General features: G+C 38.3%; 1 protein-coding gene across 7 annotated transcripts; it reads right to left on the reverse strand.

The window, feature by feature from the left end:
* Window positions 1–1,230: 1,230 nt before the first annotated feature.
* On the reverse strand, window positions 1,231–19,753 carry tead3b (TEA domain family member 3 b). 7 transcript variants are annotated; one of them, XM_080890682.1, is made up of 13 exons: window positions 19,502–19,753; window positions 9,588–9,652; window positions 8,982–9,044; window positions 6,757–6,768; window positions 5,756–5,881; window positions 5,610–5,653; window positions 5,368–5,424; window positions 4,889–4,953; window positions 4,656–4,792; window positions 4,241–4,414; window positions 3,792–3,935; window positions 3,542–3,694; window positions 1,231–3,374 (listed from the first exon to the last, which is right to left on the reverse strand). In XM_080890682.1, exons 1-13 carry the CDS (start codon window positions 19,623–19,625, stop codon window positions 3,261–3,263), a joined length of 1,278 nt encoding a protein of 425 aa, XP_080746808.1. In that variant the 5' UTR covers window positions 19,626–19,753; the 3' UTR covers window positions 1,231–3,260. The 7 variants fall into 7 exon arrangements, with proteins under 7 accessions (XP_080746808.1, XP_080746807.1, XP_080746810.1 ...); XM_080890681.1 differs by lacking the exon at window positions 6,757–6,768 and adding an exon at window positions 8,785–8,847; XM_080890684.1 differs by lacking the exons at window positions 6,757–6,768; window positions 8,982–9,044 and adding an exon at window positions 8,785–8,847.
* Between the last annotated feature and the right edge of the window lie 1,620 nt (window positions 19,754–21,373).

The raw sequence follows: 21,373 nt of genomic DNA on the forward strand, positions 1-21,373 counted from the left end.
TGTTATTAATTATTTTGACCAATTTAACTTTCTCATGCTTAATAGACATATGCAAACCCTGCCTTCACATACAAGTATACAAGCACTCCCACTATCACAAGCACTTAGATTTTCTAAACTTCTCTTTCTCACTTATAATTCCTTGCAAAAAAACCCAACAACAGCATTTGATATAGTGTATTAGTCAACCAATCATATTTGTTTGCTATAATAAATCAATCAATAATAATTGAAATATAAATACTTTTATCACACTTTTTGCACAGCATTTTATCATGAACTGGTTAAACAGGACCTTTCATCATTCATGTGATGTCTAGATGTCAGAATCAATTAACGTAGTTCAGTCTTTCTTTGTCCAGGTGGTCTGCAATGACTATTTAAATCCTGCAGATGTTGCTATTGAGCGAGACACCAACAGTGTCACACGTGTAGACACAATAAGGGCAATATGCAACACACCCCATGAGGTATCATCTACCCATCACTAACCACTACAGTGAAGCATGGTGGTAGCAGTATCATGCTGTGGTGATGTTTTGGGTGGGAAGAACTGGGAGTTTTGTCAGGCTTGAGGAAAAGACTAATGCAGCAATGTTCAGAAACATCTTTAATGATAACCTACTCCAGAGTGCTCTGGACCTTGGACTGGGGTGAAGGTTCATCTTCCAACAGGACAATGACCCCAAGCACACAGCCAAGATAACAAAGGAGTGGCTTCAGTACTATTCTGTGAATGTCCTTAAGTGGCCTGGCCAGAGCCCAGACTTGAACTCGATTGAGCATCTCTGGAAAGATCTGTTAGTAGCTGTACGTCCCCATACAACCTGATGGAGCTTGAGAAGTTCTGAAAATTAAAAGGGAGAAACTGCCCCAAAATAGGTGTAGCTCAAAAAGACTGAAGGCTGCAATTGTTACTTCAACAAAGTTTTGAGCAAAGGTTGTGAATACCTATGTAGATGTTACATTTTTGTATTTTATTTTTAATACATTTGCAAGAATTTCAAGCTAACTTTTGTTAAGGGTATTGTGTGTAAAAGTAAATAATGAATATAATCAATTTTGTAATAAAAATCTAACATGATAAAATGTGGAATAAGTGAAACATTGAATAGTCTATGGAAGGTTAAAAGACTGCAAAAAGCAACAAATTATAACACACATAACCTTATTGGAAGGCGACAGTGCTAACCACTGCACCCACTGTAAAATGAATCACTATAGACAAAACAAATTTACAAACAGGTTTAATGACTTTTCTGGGGGGGAGGGGGATGGCCCCAAAGGCACCATGCGTCATGTATTGTTAGATACATTTGTTGATTACATAGTCCAACTTCTACTCAAAGTATAAAATTGCAATGCACATTGGTAACAAAGACAATAGTAAACCATCTTAAACCAAAAAACAAAGAAGAAAACTGCCCACACCATTCAGAATATGATACATTAGATATCTCATTATTAATTATCAATATCAGCACAATCACACATTTCTTTTTCAGTGAAGCATATGGCAAACACTGAAAGTCAAGACAACTGAATCAAAACAAAATATTAATCTTTATAATGGCAAAAATGTCTGTATAAAAGATAGACTGAGATACCTACTAGAGGAGGAGTGTTATTGTATCTAGCTTGTGAAATATGACATTCAAAGCCAGGTGCAAGTATGCCACCATACAATATTTTAAATTTGAACTTGTCCAGTGAACCTCACAGAGTAGACACTCATCTAGCAGGACCCATGAGTTGGCAGTAAATTCTATCTCTAATATAAGTCCTACAATACTTTTAACATCTCCATCATGGTGGAAAATCATCACCAATACCCCACCCTTCCCTCCTGCTATTTCTTGTTCAGCCCTATAAATAACAATCAATGGTCATACTCCACAGCACAGAGACAATAGCTCTCTTTCAAGACAGTTATTCAGATTGATGTAACAATTATTTCATATGTAATGTCAGTAAAAAATGTCTTAAATATCAAAAAGTATTTTAATTAATGAATGCAGCTTCTCCACACATTACAGAGAGGAGTGAAGCCAATGTACCAACTTCACAGCATACAGTCTCTTTTTTAAACAAAAGAAACAGTGGTTAACTTCTCTCTGCTTTAACCATGGTCTCTGTGCTGAGTTTAGCTGATCACAAATATGAAGACCCCCCCACCCCCAAACACTCCTATGTAACACATATTCCTTTAGTATCCACTTACTCACAGTACAGAAACAATTCATTTTATTCAGTAACGCTACATACCTCAAGGCAGAAAATAAGCACTGTGTTGCTGCACTTCTTAATCTTTTAAGTGCAACTGAGCACACGTCTTCAAACAGAGAGAAATAACAGGGCATCTCATAAGTAAGGCAAAGCCCTGGGTTTATGTCAGGAAAGCAAAGGTTCAAGACATCCCTAGTGTCAAAATCAGTTATAGATAGATGCTTGTAAGACCTGATTTTTTTTTTAAAAATTGTGTAATAATATATGTATAAAAAAAAAGAACCTTAATAACATGGCGACACAATTAACCTTCTCCCTGTACACTTGGACTGTAAAACCTGGGATGTTGTTTTTGTTTTTTTGTAAAATAGACCTCATCAGAATTAGTTATCCCACTCCTCTGCGTGCCTGAATACAAGAACTGCCCCAAAAGATGTTGATCTGAGGTTTCTTTCCACATTTTTTTTCAAAATACCTGTATGAATATTTTCTTTTCATTTAAAAACAAGAGGTAGTAAAAATAAGGCAATCCGAAGTGGCAGGCAATCATAATCTTTGGAGAAAAAGGCACTTTGTTTCCTAAACACCTAAACACAACTTGACCCCACTTCCATGGTAATTTTCTCTCTAGTTTTTCAATGCTATTTACACTTCTCTTGTTGCTCAGAGTGTGTTCCCTTGGATACTTTAAGAGTCTTTTCAACCCTAAACACGTTCTCATCCCCTCGATAAAACATTTCAGGCTCCGTCGATTTTTGCAAAAGTGACCCACTTCATCTAAATCATGTTTAAACACATGGAAAATAACTTGTCTGCAATTCTTCAAAATTTCTTTGCGTGCTGGCATGTTGAGATTCGCTCTCTCTTTTTTTTTTTCCTTGGATACTTTTTTAAAGCATGTAATGTGTCCATGTTAGTTCGGTCTAGCATTGCTTTGAATGTTTTCATAATTTCTCCTGGATCGTTGAGCTGGTTAAAGAGAGACTGTGCCACACTTTATTGTGTGGCTTTTCCAAAACCTCCCTGAAGAGCTGTTAGTCTTTAACAAGTCTGTAGACGTGATACTGAGCCCCGTGTTCACTCGTGGAAACCTCAAAAACAAATGCTATACAGAGCAAGGTTTCCTGTGTGTCGCGATTCGTCACCACCTGAGGAGAAGAACAGTCCATTTAGAAATAAGCCCATAATGATCAGCTGATTTGTGAATAATTAGAAAATAGCAAATATCAACTGATAAACTGGTCTTAATGGGGACATTATGCGTAAATGTAAGGTTAAATGTTGAACTAAGCAGCCATAATTCACTGTATTTTACCTGTAGGATAGTGAAGTTTTCAAGAACACTGTTCATCATGTATTTTTCAGGTAAGTGTTTCAGTTTGTGGATAAAGTTGATCATGTACTCGCACATAGGAGAGCGGTGGATCCTGTAAACACACTTTCCTCCCTCTAGGCGGGCATACTCTGTCTGCAACACACACACAGGCGAGTCAAGAACAGACAACAATGTGCATATAATATTAAACATACTTCTCAGAAAAGACTCAGTTAAAGCACCGGCGTACCTCTACTTTTTCGACAACTTGCTTGCCAAATGAGCAGACTTTGGTTGAAACGGTGATCGTCATGTTCTCAATGCTACTGTATTGACTGCTGACACCATAGAATGAACCTGGACCGTCTGGCATACCACTGCTGTTCAGATCAGCCTGCAGAGTGCACACATGTCATCATGACAAAAGGCCCTCACATGACATCAACTTTAATTGCATAAATAAATAAATAAATAAAGATGTGGATGTAAGTTATTCAAAAGAACATTTATTAACCAAAGACAAACGCAGTATAAATGAAGCAACATTCTATGAAATGCATTGCCTCTTATCTTGAAATCATGTAATTTATCACCACATGTAGCATGGTATTGTAAGAAAAAAAAGCAGTTTGCATAATTTCCAATTGTAGAAAACAGAGGCATGATAATATTAAGTGTCAGATTATAATAACAACATACCCAGAACTTTACAAGGAAGAAAGCATTTTGGGGCCCTTTCTCATAAAGCTCTTTGAGCCCACCCTTCTTCTCAGGGAACTTGTCGTAGATCTGCCGAATGTCCACAGCCTCAAGGAGCGGATCGCTGTAGGAGGGATTGGTTTGTCCGATGTGGACAAACAAGTGTTTGCTGTACTATATTGGACAGAGACAGAGCAGATGATAAACGTTGGCTATAGGACTTGATTTAGTACAGGGAGCACGAACAAAAAAAACAACTAAAACACAGCCCTCAAACATCAGCATTAGAGAGAGAGTGAACTATCAGGACAATGTAGATGGGCTTAAATGTATTAATGCCACTACACTTTTAAACAAGTTCTTATTACTCACAAGCTGTTTGGTTGGGATATGGTGCAGACCATATTTAACTCACATTGTCTGGGTCCCTCTGGACCTCCATGAAGGCTGAGTACTCCAGCAGCCTCAGCTTAGAGGAGGCAATGGTCCGATCCTGCCAGACTGGCACTGCAGTAGCGGCTGGTGCAGGAGGTGGCGCCAAGGGCTCATAATCTTCATGTATGCAAACACATATGCATAAGCATTAATATATCACACCCATTTTCCTTTTCTGGTTTCCATTTATTGATTTATTTTGTTCAAACTTACTTGGTATGGGTTGGTTTACAGAACCTGGTAGGCTCGAGTATGGGGGCTGTGCAAATGGTTTGATACTGAAAAGTAATGAATGAAAGTGAGAAAAAGACTCCAATACCAGATTTTTGTGACACATGGGTACCTCAGTTATGCAGAATTGTTAGTGTATCAGTGTAAGCATGTGTTGCTGCACCAGCTAGGCGTAAGTCCACCTGCTTCATTGCTTAATAGTGATGCAAAACAGCATCATTTAATTGTGCTTTTGCTGACAAATTCATAAAAATGCATACAATTTTTTTGTGTGAACACAAATCATCAAACACTACAAGGATTCATCTACCACATTCCTCTTTTCTTAATAAAATCTGAAGCAGTCTATTGCCTGGTGGTGGTGATGGTGGTTTACATCAGTGCAGAAAACATACAATGCAGTGTAGAAGAGTTAGTACTGCTTTGTGCTCAATGTTGAACCTTGGCTAGGGGGAACTTACGCATGGCTGGTGCGGCCAAGCCCAGGAGTCCTTCCCGGGTTGAAATCTAGAAGCAGCCTGGTGTACAAAAACGTTATTCATTAAACATTCCCTGCAATACCCACCTGATATTAAACCTAACCTCATCAGTGATTCATTTACTTATTCATGCTTTTACTTATCTCTATCACCAATGTCTTACTTCAGAAAGAATACCATGATACCACAAAGTTCCTGTGCGTTCAGTGCAGGGGTTTACTTACTCCTGAGAAGGTCCAGGCTGTCCTGGGATTTGAGCAGGCCAGAACTACAGAGTAAAGAAGAAAATAAAAGTCAGTGCCCATTTGAATCACTTCAAACTGCAATGAAAAACATTAATGCCTTTTAATTGCCAAAAATTGAGTCTCACTCTGGCTGGTGGATACGGGGCCGGAGGCAGTGGTGGAAGATGTTTATTTATTATACTCGGAGAGACGATCTGTGCAGATGACAGCGCTGCCATGTTCTGCAGGGCTTTGTCCTTAGATGCTTGATCCTGCAGGTTGACAGAGAGAAACAAGAGGAGTCAGCCACAAGGTGGCAGCCTAACCTCGGCATAATCCAATGCAGTATGCTATCCTAATGATAATACAAAACAATGACACTGTTTGGGTATGTTTCATAAATGATTAATTAGTCTATTCTAAATAAAGTTAACATTAGCTTAGCTCAACATTCAATCTATTGTAAAGTATCAATACAACATTGTTTTGAAGATGTTTGTTTGAAAGAGCAGCTGTCAGAAGGAAGCAAAGAGAAGTACAGAAAAAAAATCAAGGTCAGTGTGTTATAAGGCTCACCACAGGAAAACAGAATGAAGAGATTCAAGTTGCAAGAGTACACATGGACAATTTAGATTAAAATTTACTATGAGAAACTTGAAACGTAGCATAAAAATGATCCAAATGCAGTCAATTGGTGTCTAAATTACCTGGAGTATTTTTTTTGTAAATTATCATTATTTTGAAAGTACACATTGTTTCTCAATTACAAACATGTCAATTCAGATTTTTGAAATGTACTATTTTCCTCGTTTTCTAATGGCAAAAAGCAATTTAGCCACCAAAATGTGACTTTGCAAGTTAAAGAAATACGCCTCAGAAGCGAGAACCCGAATCAAAGAACGACACCTTATGCCAAGCAAGCAGAACTCTGACTTTTGGCGGAGGTTGGAGGATATTAAACTATTGTAGCAGGATGTGGAGCAATACTGTGCTCAAAGCATGGCTGTTTTCGAAGCATTGCTTCATTGCGGGATTGCAATGGGTTGGGGCGCCATGCCAGCAGAGGGCCATAGCAAAGGGACAGTGCAGTGTTGCTGCCAAACAAAGGGGAGGAGGGAAGCATATTGCACAAGTCAAATTCACTTACCAAATTCATCGCCTGAATCAAAAAAGAGAGAAACCATTAGTACTGTTCAATTCTCAAAGCTATATTGAGGTTAATCTTTTTTTTTGGTGGGCATACGTATAAATCTGAGCGTTCAAATCCAGGCCCATATTTGATTTTGTTTGTATTGTGAAAATAATGAATAACTAACAATTTCAAGTTGTTGTAAATATGTGAGGAAACACAAAGCCAATTCATTATTTCATTGAGGAAAGAATGAATTTGATTTTTTAAAGAGGATATAAAAATCTGAGTGCAATTCAAAACATAGGATTATTTGTTTTATTTCGATAACTCAGCAGATATAAAATCTCAAGGAAGTTAAATCCTTATAACTTGTTACTTAATACTTATCGCTGTGCAATATATGAGATGTACAGCGGGTAGACATTTGCAACTGTTACACTTCAGATGTACACTTCACTTAAAGAGTGGCTCGGAAAACCTTTTTTTTCTTTTTTTGTTTCTAGAACTTTGAGTTGGATAAACTCAGAGTCCGCCATGGCTGCCCTCGACCTCTGGGTGTTAACGTTTCAAAACCAAGGCAAAAAGTAAAAATGACCTCATCAATCCTTGCACCGATCAAAAATGCACTCATGATGCATTATAAATCTAAACAACTGAACTAAATATATAATCAGTAGTTGATTTACAAGATAAGTAAATGTTTAATGGGCTTGGTGTAAAGTGTATTAAATCGATTATGATTTTCTTTCTTACATGGACACAGAAGGAAAGAGGGTATCGAATGCTTTCGTGTCAAAACAGAAGAAAATAATCTTTATTCTTATAAATTCTAATAAATTATTCCATGTTAACGTTTTCAAACAGAAAGTGGGTTCCTTGATCCTTTATGTCTTGTCCAAACAAGACAGTAATTTTAAAAGTGTATTATTTTTTCATTAAAATATTCATGTGAGATAATTAGAAGGACTAATGAAGTGACCTCTGTGATACCTGTACAGTTAGTGGAGAATTTGTAGACAAACAAGGGAGGAACAGGGTGAAGATTTCACCATGAAAAGTCTATGTAATCAGAAAAACACATCTCATTTTAAATGGGGTCTTTGTATTCAACATGACCTAGGAGTTTGTAGACAGCTCAGAAATAAAGTCAAAACTTATGAAAGGTGATGCTTGATGCATCTACTTCTTTTTAATTTAGAATACTAGCCACCGTTGGGTGCACTGCACTGAATATAGGATGTCACCACTGACAAAATGAGACTACACAGTTTTTTATTATGTTTTTTAAACAAAAAAAAATCCCTGCTATGAATGCCATTTCCCCCCAGATTAGTCTGTGTTAATTCAAGTTTTGGCTTAGGTTAGGATTCAAAAGATCACAGTATCTTTAGTATTAAGTAGTGTCTGGATATAGTTTTTTACTCATATGTGAAAATGCAAAAAACAACAAAAAGCATAAAGAGTTGAAAGAGGATTTACGAAGTTTGAGAAAAGTCAAAAGGAGGCACAAGATTACAATGGAGGATTATTTTTCTATGTTGACTTTTACAAAAGGCATTACAAAGAAGCACACTCTAGGAGCTCAGGATCTCAGAGACAGTTTTAGGGAAAGAAAAGGTCTCAGAAGAGTACAGTGTGATGCAGCAGCATGACTGGCACAAAGGAAAGATACATAGCGGGAGCAACATGCAGCTAAATGATCTTTCATTCAAATTCCATCAGCTTGTGCAGCATTCATTTCAAGTAGAGGCTAGAGGATGAGATAGAATAATTCAGAGGATGAGATTGAATGCATTCCTACAGCTCAAAATCGTAGTAAAAACTCTCTCTGTCGGTGCATTGTATGCATGGCACAGATGCAATATTATGATGATTTCTAAAGCTTAACTGTTAAACAATAATGCGCATGGCAAGCTTGCATCTACTTATGCAGCCAGAATAAACCTCATCTTAAAGCAAGGACTGATAAATATATTCACAAATTAGCAGGTTAGTGCCAAGCCAAGCATTTACCAGCCCCACAGGCCGCAGTGAAGCGCATACCTTTAGCTTTGACTGGATCTCGCGAGATTTTCTCCGGGCGAGAACCTGCAAGTGGCTAGAAACCTGCACAGAAAAATAGCCAAGAGGAGGAAAGAAGAAAGGAGACAGAGAGAGAAGAGAAGAAAGAGAGAAGCCGTAACCAAAGAGGAAAGAGACGCCCAGTCAGTGTTGCCGGGAGGCAGGCTGGCAGCACCTACCTTTATACCCGCCTGGTATTCACGAACTTTCTTCCGTGCTAACACCTGTATGTGACTAGACACCTAAAGGGGTGTGAAACATCATTTGAGCATAAAAATAACATGCATGCAGATCCATGCACACAGGCCACACATCTATACAAGTGCTGATCCACACACACACACACACCTACACACACACCTACACACACACACACCTTTTACAGGATCATGACACACACTAAGAAATCTACACATAAAATAAGAAAGTGGATTTAAAGGACAAAGCCGTTATTTTTTCATATTAAAGTCTAGACAGTTAATTGAATGAACTAATTAATAAAAAATGATAAGTTAAAGGTTTATTTATAAAGACAAAATGTATTTGTTTAATGTTTCAGTTTGATAATTTGTGGTCTATACTATTTTTGTCCAAAATCAAATCAATTGTTAATAATAATAATAATAATACAGTAAATTTTAAAACCAGACTTGTCCTCTGAAGTACTCATAATCCACTTTTTTTAAGGAAGCCACCAGACAAAGCTGTTTTGATGATGGATTTTTTTCTACGTCACCCAGTCAGCAGCTGGACCCAAACATTAAAGTCGTAAAAAACTTGATTACCTGTTTTCTTGTCCGGGTTTTGCCTGTTCTCAGCTTGATGTACCTCGCTATTAATTCATTGCGACCTGTAAAAGAGAGACAAAAAAAGTGGGGGCTTATCTTACAGGATGGTAATTGGATTACACTAAGCACAGACAGACAAACAGCAGGTGTCTCCAGAGTCACTTTTAATACAATGACACACAAACTGGCAGACAGATTGAAAAAAAAAATATCATTCAACATTTGGAGATTACTTGCAATATCACAAACTGGACAGAAGGTGGCACTCTTCTCAAGTCTTGATCTCATGTCAAAAGAAAAGTAGTGTGGCATTTCTCAAAGCTCAGAACACTTGTCAGGAGCCACAGAAACACCTCTGTTTCCTATAGGGAGATTTTTTTTAAGCAAATTAGCAAAGAGTACATTTATTTGTTTTATCCCTGGGTTTTCACTAGATTGTTTCACACCTCCTTAAATTCAGCTCACATGGCCCTGAAGCCTAATTACAAAGAGTACTTAAAAACAGAACCGCGTTTTTTTTTTCCCCATGCCATAACATCTACACTCGACATTCTGCACAAACAGGTTGTGCAGAGAACAGGATTCTATTTCGGGCTTTCACTGTCCTCTATATCTACAGTGCAGCGCATGTGATTCATCAAGCCATACCTTTTCAACAAACTGCAGCTGTGGTCATGCAAAAATCATCTCTGGAGTATGAGAAGTGCAAAAAGTGTTATTATGTTGTCTCAGTGGAAAATCAGTCCATCAGTGCTTTCAGTTATCTTCTCTGCCAAGTCACGCTTATTAGGTTTCTGTGGCTGAAAATCGGGCCAGAGGGAGAGGCTGAACTGCCGTATTATTATGAATAATGGCCTTAACTCTGCTAAACTTGCTGACATAAATTTACACCAACAAAATTGGTCAAGATGCGCCTTCATGAACACACAAAAGACTATGTGTCTAGATGTTCAACAGCTTTCCAGACACATAATGGCAGCAGAAACAAGTCCTGTTTTTTTCACTTTAGCACTTGGCCTCCGGAAGGCCATGGTTAGTGCAATTACCATAAAAGTACTGCAGGCCATCTCCAGTAGGCTTGCAGTACTCACCGTACAAGCCAACCACTCAGTCCGGCAGTCGGCCAGCAGAGCAGAGCTGAACTGTCTGCCGATACTGAGGTAGTCCCTCCCCTTCTGCCCCGGGCCAAGGATGGACACACCCGCTTCAGCGCCTCCGCATTCCTAGCATTCCTCTAAGCCTGTCACATCTGTGCTAGCCAGTCTGATTGGCCTGGGCCCGTGAACACAGCCAGAACTCGGGTGAACACACATATGTTCATATGCACTCCCAGCCCTGGGAGAAGCAGGGGTTAGAGCTGGAGTGAAGGCCATCAGGATGGGGTAAGGGGCAAAAGGGCAGCTGAGAAGGGCAGTAACTCTTGCAGGAAACACAAAGCCATAACTGTCTCTGCCAGCAACTGCCACCTGGCAGTAAAGTAGCCCATTTCCCAAAACAACAGCACCCTGTGACCCCGCAGTCAGCAGACAGCCGCACCTGCTGCCGACCATCCCAACAGAGTGTGGCAAAGAAAGAACAATGACATCAACCCCCACCCAACTGTCACTCTCAATCGCTTCAGCTGGCGAAAAAGCAATGCAGCAACAACAACCCCACAGTTCTGATATGAATATAACCGATATCTCACTGTACATTACTGTGTACTGAAATTAACTTGGTGCTACAGGCTTGACCAAGAAAGATAAGAACTTGAAAGATGTGGATGAGGTGTAACTCGCACACTTTCCGGACTACAAAGAGGTTGAATAAAACTCAACTTTCTGTTATGGTGATGTCAAGATGTTAAGATTTTTGAAACTTCCCACAGTGATGAGCAAAGTAAAGGCTCTGAATTGTGTGGTAAATGATAACCTTTCACCTGTTGGACAGTGAAGTTCTTTAGTTGAGGTGCTGAGAACCAAGTCTTCATTTTGTGGACCTTGGAGGTGTAACTTATTTTGTAAAGAGTTTTTCCTTTTCTTTTTTTCAGATGCACAGCAGCTGAATCATACTGGTAAAGCTTGCAGGGGAAGGCCTGAACAACTAAATGTAGTACCAGGAATTATGTCAACCATCTGAAATGAAAAGCATGACATCCTTTAAAGATGTTACCTACAGCTCATAAGGAAGTGACTTGGTTTTTTTTTCTTTTTTGTTTGTTAGTTTTTTTATTTTAATTGTATATTGCCAATCTCCTTAAATGGGTACGAACTGCACAAGCCAACATTATAGCCCAGTTGTAACTAGATTACATCTAGACACAGGTAAGAAAAATTGGAATTCAAATTGTGGATAGTGATTTTAAGCAAAGGTGATCCTGCACCCTTATTTTAAGCAGGAATAAAAAGGTTCCTGACTATAAAAATATATGGAGGCAGTAGGTGTAATATACTCCGAAAATAAATTAACAAAATAATTCATTCATTAATTTCTTAAAAACATCAAAGCAGTAGCAACAGTGTATGCCAGTAGCTGTTTTGTGCTAATTAATACTTCAGCAAGTTCTTCTTTAGAAAGAATACCCAGAAAGACCGGTTAGATTAGTTGATACTTTTTAAGGATACTACTTCCTTAAAACTGTAAGACATTAAAAAAAAAAAAAAAAAAAAAGCAACAGAGAATCACTGCGTCTTCAATCCGCACCCGCAGTAGCAACATCTGCTCAGATTTGACACGGTCAGGGGGATCAGAGCGGGAGTAGCACGGACTGCAGGGGATCATGACAGGTGCTTACAAAAACACAGACACACTTGTACAGTGGTATGCAAAGTCTCATTGTCCTCTATTTTCTCTACATTTGGTCTTTCCATCTCTCTTTCCGCCTTTTGAACTGCTTATGACTTTTTTGTTGATTGCTCAACACCCCCTCAGATCGCTGCAGGCTGCCATTCTTAACCTCTTCATTGACAAGACACGCCTATCTTTTTCTTATACTACATTACTGCTGGAATTTTCCACTTACACACCAAGATAGTGAGCAAAAAGGTACTCTCTCTTCACTCACCATAACCCCCACCACCCAGAACCTTTTATACGCCCTTATTATCTTCTCTCCCCCCTTGTCATAACACTGAGGTAATCCAAAATTGCTAACATACTGCTCAGCCATGACTGAAAACATTCCTTACATCTCAGTGAGTAACTGACAGAGAAGCTACATGGCTGCTCAGTCATCATTACAAACCAAAGCTGCCCACCCCCTTTTCTTTTTCTTAAATATGTCCACATACATGCTGTGTTTTGTCAAAGTTGTGCACATGCACCGAACCTGCTGGCAATTCAACATCAGTCCACGAAGGTAGGAACAGACATAAACCCTTGTTTAGCACTCAAATCTTTCTCTACTTTTATTACCCAGAGTGCTCTTTAGTAGTGACAGCTGCAGGTCTAAAAGAGAAAAAGGTGTGTGCTTTGGGTTTGACACACCTGTTGAGGCCAGAAAACGTAGGTGAACAACATGTCAGCACAGCCCCAAGGCCAAACAAGACGGGCAACATTTTTTCCATCTTCTAACGACACTTCCTCTAAATTTACTGTGCGCCATGAGCCAACCATTTCATTTTACCAAGAATAAAGTGCCTGACTCTTGTTTAAATGTTTTATTTTTCATTAATCTGAAAAGATGCATACGATAATCTTTACCTGTAACAAATGAGTTCCTTTAATCTGAACAAATGATCTGAAAAAGCAACCAAAAGGTTTGACATTTTGGTAAATATTTACTTACGAATGAGATGAGATGACTGACTCCCCTCACCTGTCTGTTATAAGGTTATTAATATAACCTTATAAGCTTGCATTGTAGCATTATATGCATTATAGCTTGCATTGAATTTTGTAAACAGGTTGCTTGGTCCTATCCCCAAGTTTTTTAAAAAAATCCACAAACAAGCAGCTCTAAAACTTGTTAAAGACATTAAGTATATTTAAAAAGTTGGAGCATAAAAAATAAAAGTCAAGTATGGGGGTCATAAAACCATTAAAGTTTGCTTTTATAGGGGCATGAATTAGCTACTTGACTTTGAGACAGTGACCTCTGAGTCTAAAACATAACCAACCTCATTGGTGTTCAATTTTTCAATTGTAGTGTATTGCATTTTACTTCCTGCATTGAATGCAAGCAGAATCAAGCCAATTAATTAAATAATAGCAACTTAGGGTAATAAAACTTTAGTGGCAATGTGTCGTCTTTGAGCAATATTTTTTTCTCTCTTGGACACTGTACTTGGAGAATGACTTTTACGGCGCCCTACAGCTGCTAAAACACCAGTTTACACAGAAAACCTTAAATTTTAATCAGAACCATTTACCATTTACTCTTTTAATTTAAAGCTTTTAATTTCATGGTTGTGCAAGGGGCAAATTGTGTGTGCCACACCTTCTTCTAAAAATGCCCCTATACATTCTGTTATTAGCATTAATTAATTTCTTTTTACCTCTTACAAAACTGCTACAATCACTTCTGTTGCACTACGTAAGATCAAAACCAACTTAACAACAATACAATACAATATAGTAAGAAGAGGCTATTTTGAACTGGACTCATGTCGGTTGACAATTCCGGAGCTGTGACAGAATGAATATATTAGGGGTGCAACAATACACAAAATTCACGGTTCGGTTAGATACTTTGATGTCAAGGTTCGATATTTTTTCGATACAAAAGAATGTTCATGCTTTTTTAATTTGTCATTTATTAAAATTATAAATATATATTTTAACTCAAAAGTAGTTTTTAAATTTAATGTTGCTGAAACAACAAAATAAAAAAATAAAAAATCTATCTGATCGAGGAATCACTCATCTTTGGAAAAGAGAGTTTATTACAGAGAAATGGCTCTTTCCAAAATAAAAGCTATACTATGCGCTTCTTCTGGGCTATATTCTCAGCAGCATATTAAAATATCAGGTCCCCATAAGGAGAATCCTGTGCTAACGGCTGTCTAAATGGCTCAGGTAAAGTTTGTAGCATGGGTGCTTGTTGTTTTTGTCGGCTTCTACTTGTCTTTGCACTAGGATGATGTCGGCGTAAATGTGCAGTCATATTCATTGTGTTCCCACTAGTGCTGTCAGCGTTAATCTGAAATGACGTTAACGCAACAACACGAAAAATCTCCGTTAACGAGTTACCGCGGATCGCCCTGTGCAGCAAACTGGGCTAACGCAGTAGTTCCCACCCATGTAGGGTTGCCAACTCCCTGAAAAATAAATAAGGGACACCTCGTGGCCAGGGCCGGGCGACCCAGTTGTCTTCACCCTTCCCAGTGTGGTGAATTTTCTAGCTCTTTTTTTGTGTGTGAAATTATTTTTTTAACCATTTGACTTGAAGTTGATTTAAGTAGATGCATATTCTATTCTTTGTGATATGAACACATGGGAAACAAATGATCATTTAGCCATTTATTTTTAGCTCAAAATGACAACATTAACACAGTAAAACAGGTCTCTTTCTTAAACAGAAGCCTGTCATGCTTAACTTTTGAGAATATAAGTAAATCTTTCTTTAAAAGCACTCTGTCCTGCTTAACTTAAAATAATAGAAAACAATAGAAAGAAAAATATTCTTGTAACAGTGCACATTTAGTGCATTTAGTACAATTGGCTTCAGTTGAGGTATTATTTCAGCTTTTCTAATGCTAATCAGCTGCTCCCGTTTGTAAACCCGCTTGTTCCCATGATTACGCATCATAACTCATCATCATTATTCATCTATGTATTACTTTTATGTATTAGTCATCTATTTGTAATCATCTATCCTTGCAGTTGTTTATTACACAAAATAAATTATATTATCACACTTCTGGCCACATAGCGCTGATATTCATTGCACATGCCCATATTAACTTTTTCCAGCCAGGTGTTTTCCTTTTCCCATTCTTCCCTTTCTCTGAGGGGAACAAACATTGCTGCTCTAATGCTGGGCTCACACTGTGCGGTTTTAGGCCCATTTTGAGCCGATTTTTGAGTGATCGGACCGATTTTGGCCTTCATCGTGCGTCGTGTAGTATACGTGGGGTAACGAGAAGTGATTAACACCTCACGACCAGCTCCCGATCATCAATCGCTCGTGAGGGTGTCACCACAGGCGCTCACACTGCGCGCGCGCAAACACGTAAACGTTGGTGAAAAAGACGTTGCAGCACGGCTGTGCAGCGTGTGATCTGGACACAAGCGATGGAGGCACAACTTGTAGAACTTTGAAAAGCTCATCCGAGCCTTTTCGATGTGGCATCACAAAATTATCACGACCACAACAACCGTGAAAATAGTTGGATTTACACTGCTGCTCAATCACAGCTGCCTGATCAATGTTTTTCATTAGCAATTTAGCAAAGTTGATGGTAGTGGTGTGTCTGTGTGAGTGAAAGACAGAGAGAGCGAGCGACAGATTTTCTGTTATAACCTTCATGTATTTTCTCCGCAAGCGACCTTTCCTCGACCAATGAGATGAGCGGTAATCTGAATTGTCATACTCGAATTGTCATAAGTGTGCTGTCAGCTCATTGGTCACAAAGCAGGAGAGGGGCTGGGAATTATGTTTTCAAACAAAGTGTTAATTCCATAAACATTTATAGACTACTTTTGATTCTCACTGTATTACGGGACAAAGTGCGTCCCTTATTAGCTCAATACGGGACGTGTACTTTTGTTTCGAAATACGGGACGATTCCGTATTTTAAGGGACGGTTGGCAACCCTACACCCATGTAATTGAGCATTGCGTGACACATCCGACATACTGTTTTACTTTTGTCCATGACTCGCTTACCTTCAGGGTCATACTTCACATGAAGACCAAAATAGTTCCAAAGGCCAGATCTGAATGAGGGTGGGGGAGGTTCAATTTGCCAAGTTTCTGTCTTGCTAGCTTGAGCTGCGCTCAGTGGATCTGCACTCGACAGTGCAGCCTAGGCGGAGTAGTCGAACGCAGATCCACTGAGCTCTCAACACAGACAGCGTTGTCAGAAGAAAAGTTGATAAAATAAATTTAAAATTTTGTATTGTTCGATATATATGCCTACCGAACTGAAAGCACTGTATCAAACGGTTCAATATCGATATGAGTATCGTTGCACCCCTAATATATATACATATATATATATATATATATATATATATATATATATATATATATATATATATATATATATATATATATATATATATATATATATATATATATATATATATATATATAGAGAGAGAGAGAGAGAGAGAGAGAGATTTACTTTTTAACATTATGAATCTGATTGTTAGCACATGATTTAATAAAACTTATTGTTGGGCTTATTTGAACTTTCTGTCACCCCTGAGCTATGTAAGTGACTGGAAATGGCACTGGGAAGTCTAGACAGGCTTGTGGAGCAGTGAACACATGAGTATAAAGTAGTCTTTTCTTGCGAATGGAAAGTTGCAAAGGTTTCCCAGCAAATAAAAATCCTGGAAGAAAAAATGGAATTCCCAATGGGAGGGATGACTTGACTGCTTTTGGAGGCCATTGGAGTCTGAGACTGCTAGGTAGACAGTCTTACATACAGTGCAATCGTTAACATTCCCCTAACCTCACGTCAGGGCAGCTTTTAGATGTCTGAGGTAATCACCTTGTGAGAAGGCTTCTTCTGGGGGCATTCCTTGGCTCTCCCAGCAGAGCCTCAGATGACTTATTGTAAAAGGAGAGGGTGTTTAATGCTCTAGAAAAAAAAGGGCTTCTAAAAGGGGTCTTGACAGTTTGTTGCTGAAGGGGCAGGTTTGTGCAAAGCCTGCTTCTTTGTTGGTGTTCTCATGACAAATGTATGGAAGGGAAGACACAGCACTGCACAGCTAAAGTGGAATAAAAATTTACTTGGGTAAATTTGAAAATGCTTCAAAAGTTTATGTGTGTGCAAAAGTCAAAGCATGTTCTAAACTAGCTCTGGCACCTAGTAGAAATATGTCACAATATTTTTCCCATTATATCATATGTATATGTTTATGCATGATATTCAAATCTGCCAGAATAAAAAGTTGATAGATGTTATTTGATTTCATATAAAAATTAAAAATATAAATCGCATATAAAATTAAATCGCATTGGATAAAACCCAACCAATCTTGTTGTCAACCAGTACTAACCTGTCATAAGTGTATCAGCATAGGTGTATCCTGTGCGCTAGACACCTACATAAAAATTTAGATCTTTGGGATAATTTGTGCCATCACATAGTGAGAGCAAACTGAACTACATTATTTACACTATATGTATATGTCATTTATTTGTTAAATCCATGCTAAAATGTTCCTTTTTTCGGGCGGATTAATCTGTAACCGTATTTAGCGTATCAGCAAAACCATAAAATATTCAATTTAAAATTATCCAAAAGAAAAGCAGTATGTCAGAAATATTTGATAAACTAATTATTAGAAATTCATCTACGCAAACAAAAATTTTAATAAGTTTTGAGTAATCGTTTAATCCACCACGCGTTTCATGACTACTTTGTTCCTTAAGGCAGGTTGAGAGTAACAACAGAAGCTGCAGCAGTGGCTGAGTAATCTCAGGTATGTGCCTGTCCTTGAATATCCGAATCTGCTGAACAAATGAGGATAAGATTCAATCTTGGTTGAATCATGCCAAAAGAATCCCATCTGACGTCAAGCAAATAAAAGCCACACAAGAAACAAACACCGATGCTTCTAAGATACACAGTCCCTCTGACATTTTGATGGCCATGATTGATGGTTTTTATGGTTGCACTGAAGCTACAATAAGTTTAAACTTTTAGAGCCTTGATGGACATTAATTAAAGGGCAGGAAATTCTTACTAAGCACAAGGGGGCTGAGTTACAATGCTGAAAAAAATATCACTGCAACTTAGCAAAATCAAAAAGAGGGCACAGCAAGTACAAACGTAAAAAAACCAGCTTGATTTCTCGCATTCAACATTTATGGCTCTTCAGCTACATTTCCAAGATAAAATAATAAAATCTCATTAAGAAAACAGTCTCGACATTAGGAATGGGAGAGTACGATCAAAATAATCAAAGACAAGTGTGTTAAATTTCCCACACCTGCATGCGAGTGAGTCTACGGAAGGCCTTGCCAACATATCCATCTGGAGCGTTTCAGGACATTAGGGGCTCAACACCTGCAATTTAATGGACACGCTGCAGGAAACAGCGCAACTATTCCGAAACCATATGGATGTTTAAACTCTTCGGCAGAACAGCAGGCCAATGTGATGTTTTTGTTCTGAGTCTCGATTCATGCTGGGCTAATTATTGCTAATTTAACTGAGCCATCCTGCATCAAACGCAACAGTTCTCCTGAAAACCAGCTTTAACCGGTTACCTAAAGGCAAAATTCTCCCAGTGATACCAGTGTGTTTAAGAAAAAAAAAAGTATATAAGATGTTGTTCAGAGATAAAAAGAAGACAAAGAGGTTGTGTGTCTAACAACATAATGTCGAGAAGGACAGGTTGTGAAATAGTAGGAGGGGAAAAAAAACCCCCAAAGCAATAAAAACACTCTGAAGAAAAAGACAGGTGTAAATCAATGGGAGAGCAGCCGATTTGCTCTCAGGACAGCAATAACCAGCTCTGAGAGTGCTGGTACGACTGGAAGAACCTGCCCCTGGGTCACAGCACAACAGGTACAGACTTGTTAAAGAGAGCTCTGAGTGGAAAGAAAACATTCTGTAGCAAAGTTTTGAGCGCAAAAAGAAGAAAAGTATTTTTCTCATTTCTTTTCAGGAAAGTATTACCAGTGTTTGTTTTCTTTTAGCCACAAGTCTCTGTGGAATGAATGTTTTTCTCATTTTCGTGCATTCATTATGGAGTGGATTTCCATGTAATTGTTGTTCTTTTGTTACTCTGGCAGTTATCCAGTGAACTCACCATACATCTTTCCCTCATCTGACAAGATGATTTTCCTCCTTCCACAGGGAGGGTAGATGGCGAGGGCCTCCTGGAAGCTCTGCTCAATGTCTGGGGACCACACACCCTCGGCATCCCCGTCCATGGTCTTGTCTTCATTGTCCCCGTCCAGCCCATCTTCTGGGCTACCGTTGGCACTCCACTCGTTGGACGCAATTGTGGCGGCTCCACCTGGGCCCAACCCTGAGCCCCGGTATCAAAGGATCTGTAGGTGATCTGTTGAATACAGTTGCATAAACATTTTTACAAGTCCCATACTGATCGCAATTTTTATGATCATCACCAGATCACAACCCAACAAACAGTGTTTTTCACCCAAACAGCAAGTTAAAGGGTCTGAGGAAATGTAGAAACAGTTTATCGTTAGTCCAGCGTTATTTGGAAACGCTCATTGAAAAAGTATTGTCTGTTTTGCCAAATCCATAATTTAACCCTTATTTGTTGCCAAAAAAGAATATAAAACAAATCAGTGAAGCACAATGTTTCACTTCAGTTCCTATTACTATTATAATTATTATTACTATTATATATTTTTTCCCCAGTAAAACCTCACCTAGTAGAATTTACAGATGTTGCCATAGTAGAAGTTTGATCTTCTACTAGATCAAAGCCATTGTTTACACAATGGCATCCATGCTGGTCCCAGCTTTACACTTAAATGTCCAAATTAAGCAAAGGTACAGGACATGTGGCATTATCTGGCAACACACATAAAATGTCCAACATAAAATTGTCTTATTTTTGTGCGGAGGTCATGAATTTGATGGACTCGCTGTGATATGTGCTAAGCAGCAGGCAAATGAGTCAGGAGTGAACAACTGTCTTACATTGTTCTTAGAGTTTATGAAGCAACACTGCTGAGCTTCAAAAAAAATAAATTTTGACTTGATGCCTTCTATGAACAGACACCAGATAACCTTGAGGAGATATCTAGTAAAACTCAATCAATTCAGTTAAATCTAAGACAACTCAAATTTGACTCAAATCTCAAATTTGTCTTTTTTCTTTGAAATCCTCACAACTGGAAACATTTGACTTGAGCAAAGAAGATCTCCTTGAAAAAGGAATGTTGTTCATCTATACAGCCACTACCTTCTTTGACGTTTTTTTTTTTTATTGCAGTCATTAAATTTGCAAGAATAAACAATGCAACCCGTAATCATTATGATAATTTCCTTGATTTTATGTCTCTGAAATGGTCAAATGAATTCAAGATATTCCATAAAACGAAGTTTAAAGACCTCACTAATCAGCGCTGGCCTCAAAGAATTCTTGTGGTCTGGGAACTGTGTTCCAGTGTGGTTGGCTTATGGCTGACTGCAGGCATGGCTCTTAAGTATTTTTCAAGCTGCCTTTTCAGCATTGTATTGTTTCTAAAATGGAAGTCTATGAGGTAACCATTATCCTCCCAGGATGCTTATGTTTCTGCTTCAGCATTTCTGCAGATACTGACAAAAATAAAGTATAATGGATAAATACAGACCCCAGCCAATTCTTTTTTTCATTACTGACCATTATTTTACGAGGTTTAGAAATGCAGGATATCATAATAGCATAAAAATCAACCCATAACATTTCTATTCTCAGGTGAAAATATAAATGAGTAACAATAGTGAATAAAACCCCTGTTTGTAATGGCAGTTTTACAGCCAAGACATTTATAACATCCTCTCTATATTGCAAGGTAAAGAAACTACAACTTCACAAATGGAAACAACGGTACAACACACTACGAGGAACTTGATGAGACAAGAGAGAATAAACTCCCTTTTAACAAGAAGAAACTTAAATATAAATGTAAAAAAAAAAATACTATACATACACTATAATGTA

The sequence above is a fragment of the Rhamphochromis sp. 'chilingali' genome (genome assembly GCF_963969265.1).
Source record: "Rhamphochromis sp. 'chilingali' genome assembly, chromosome: 9".
NCBI classification, from domain to species: domain Eukaryota; kingdom Metazoa; phylum Chordata; class Actinopteri; order Cichliformes; family Cichlidae; genus Rhamphochromis; species Rhamphochromis sp. 'chilingali'.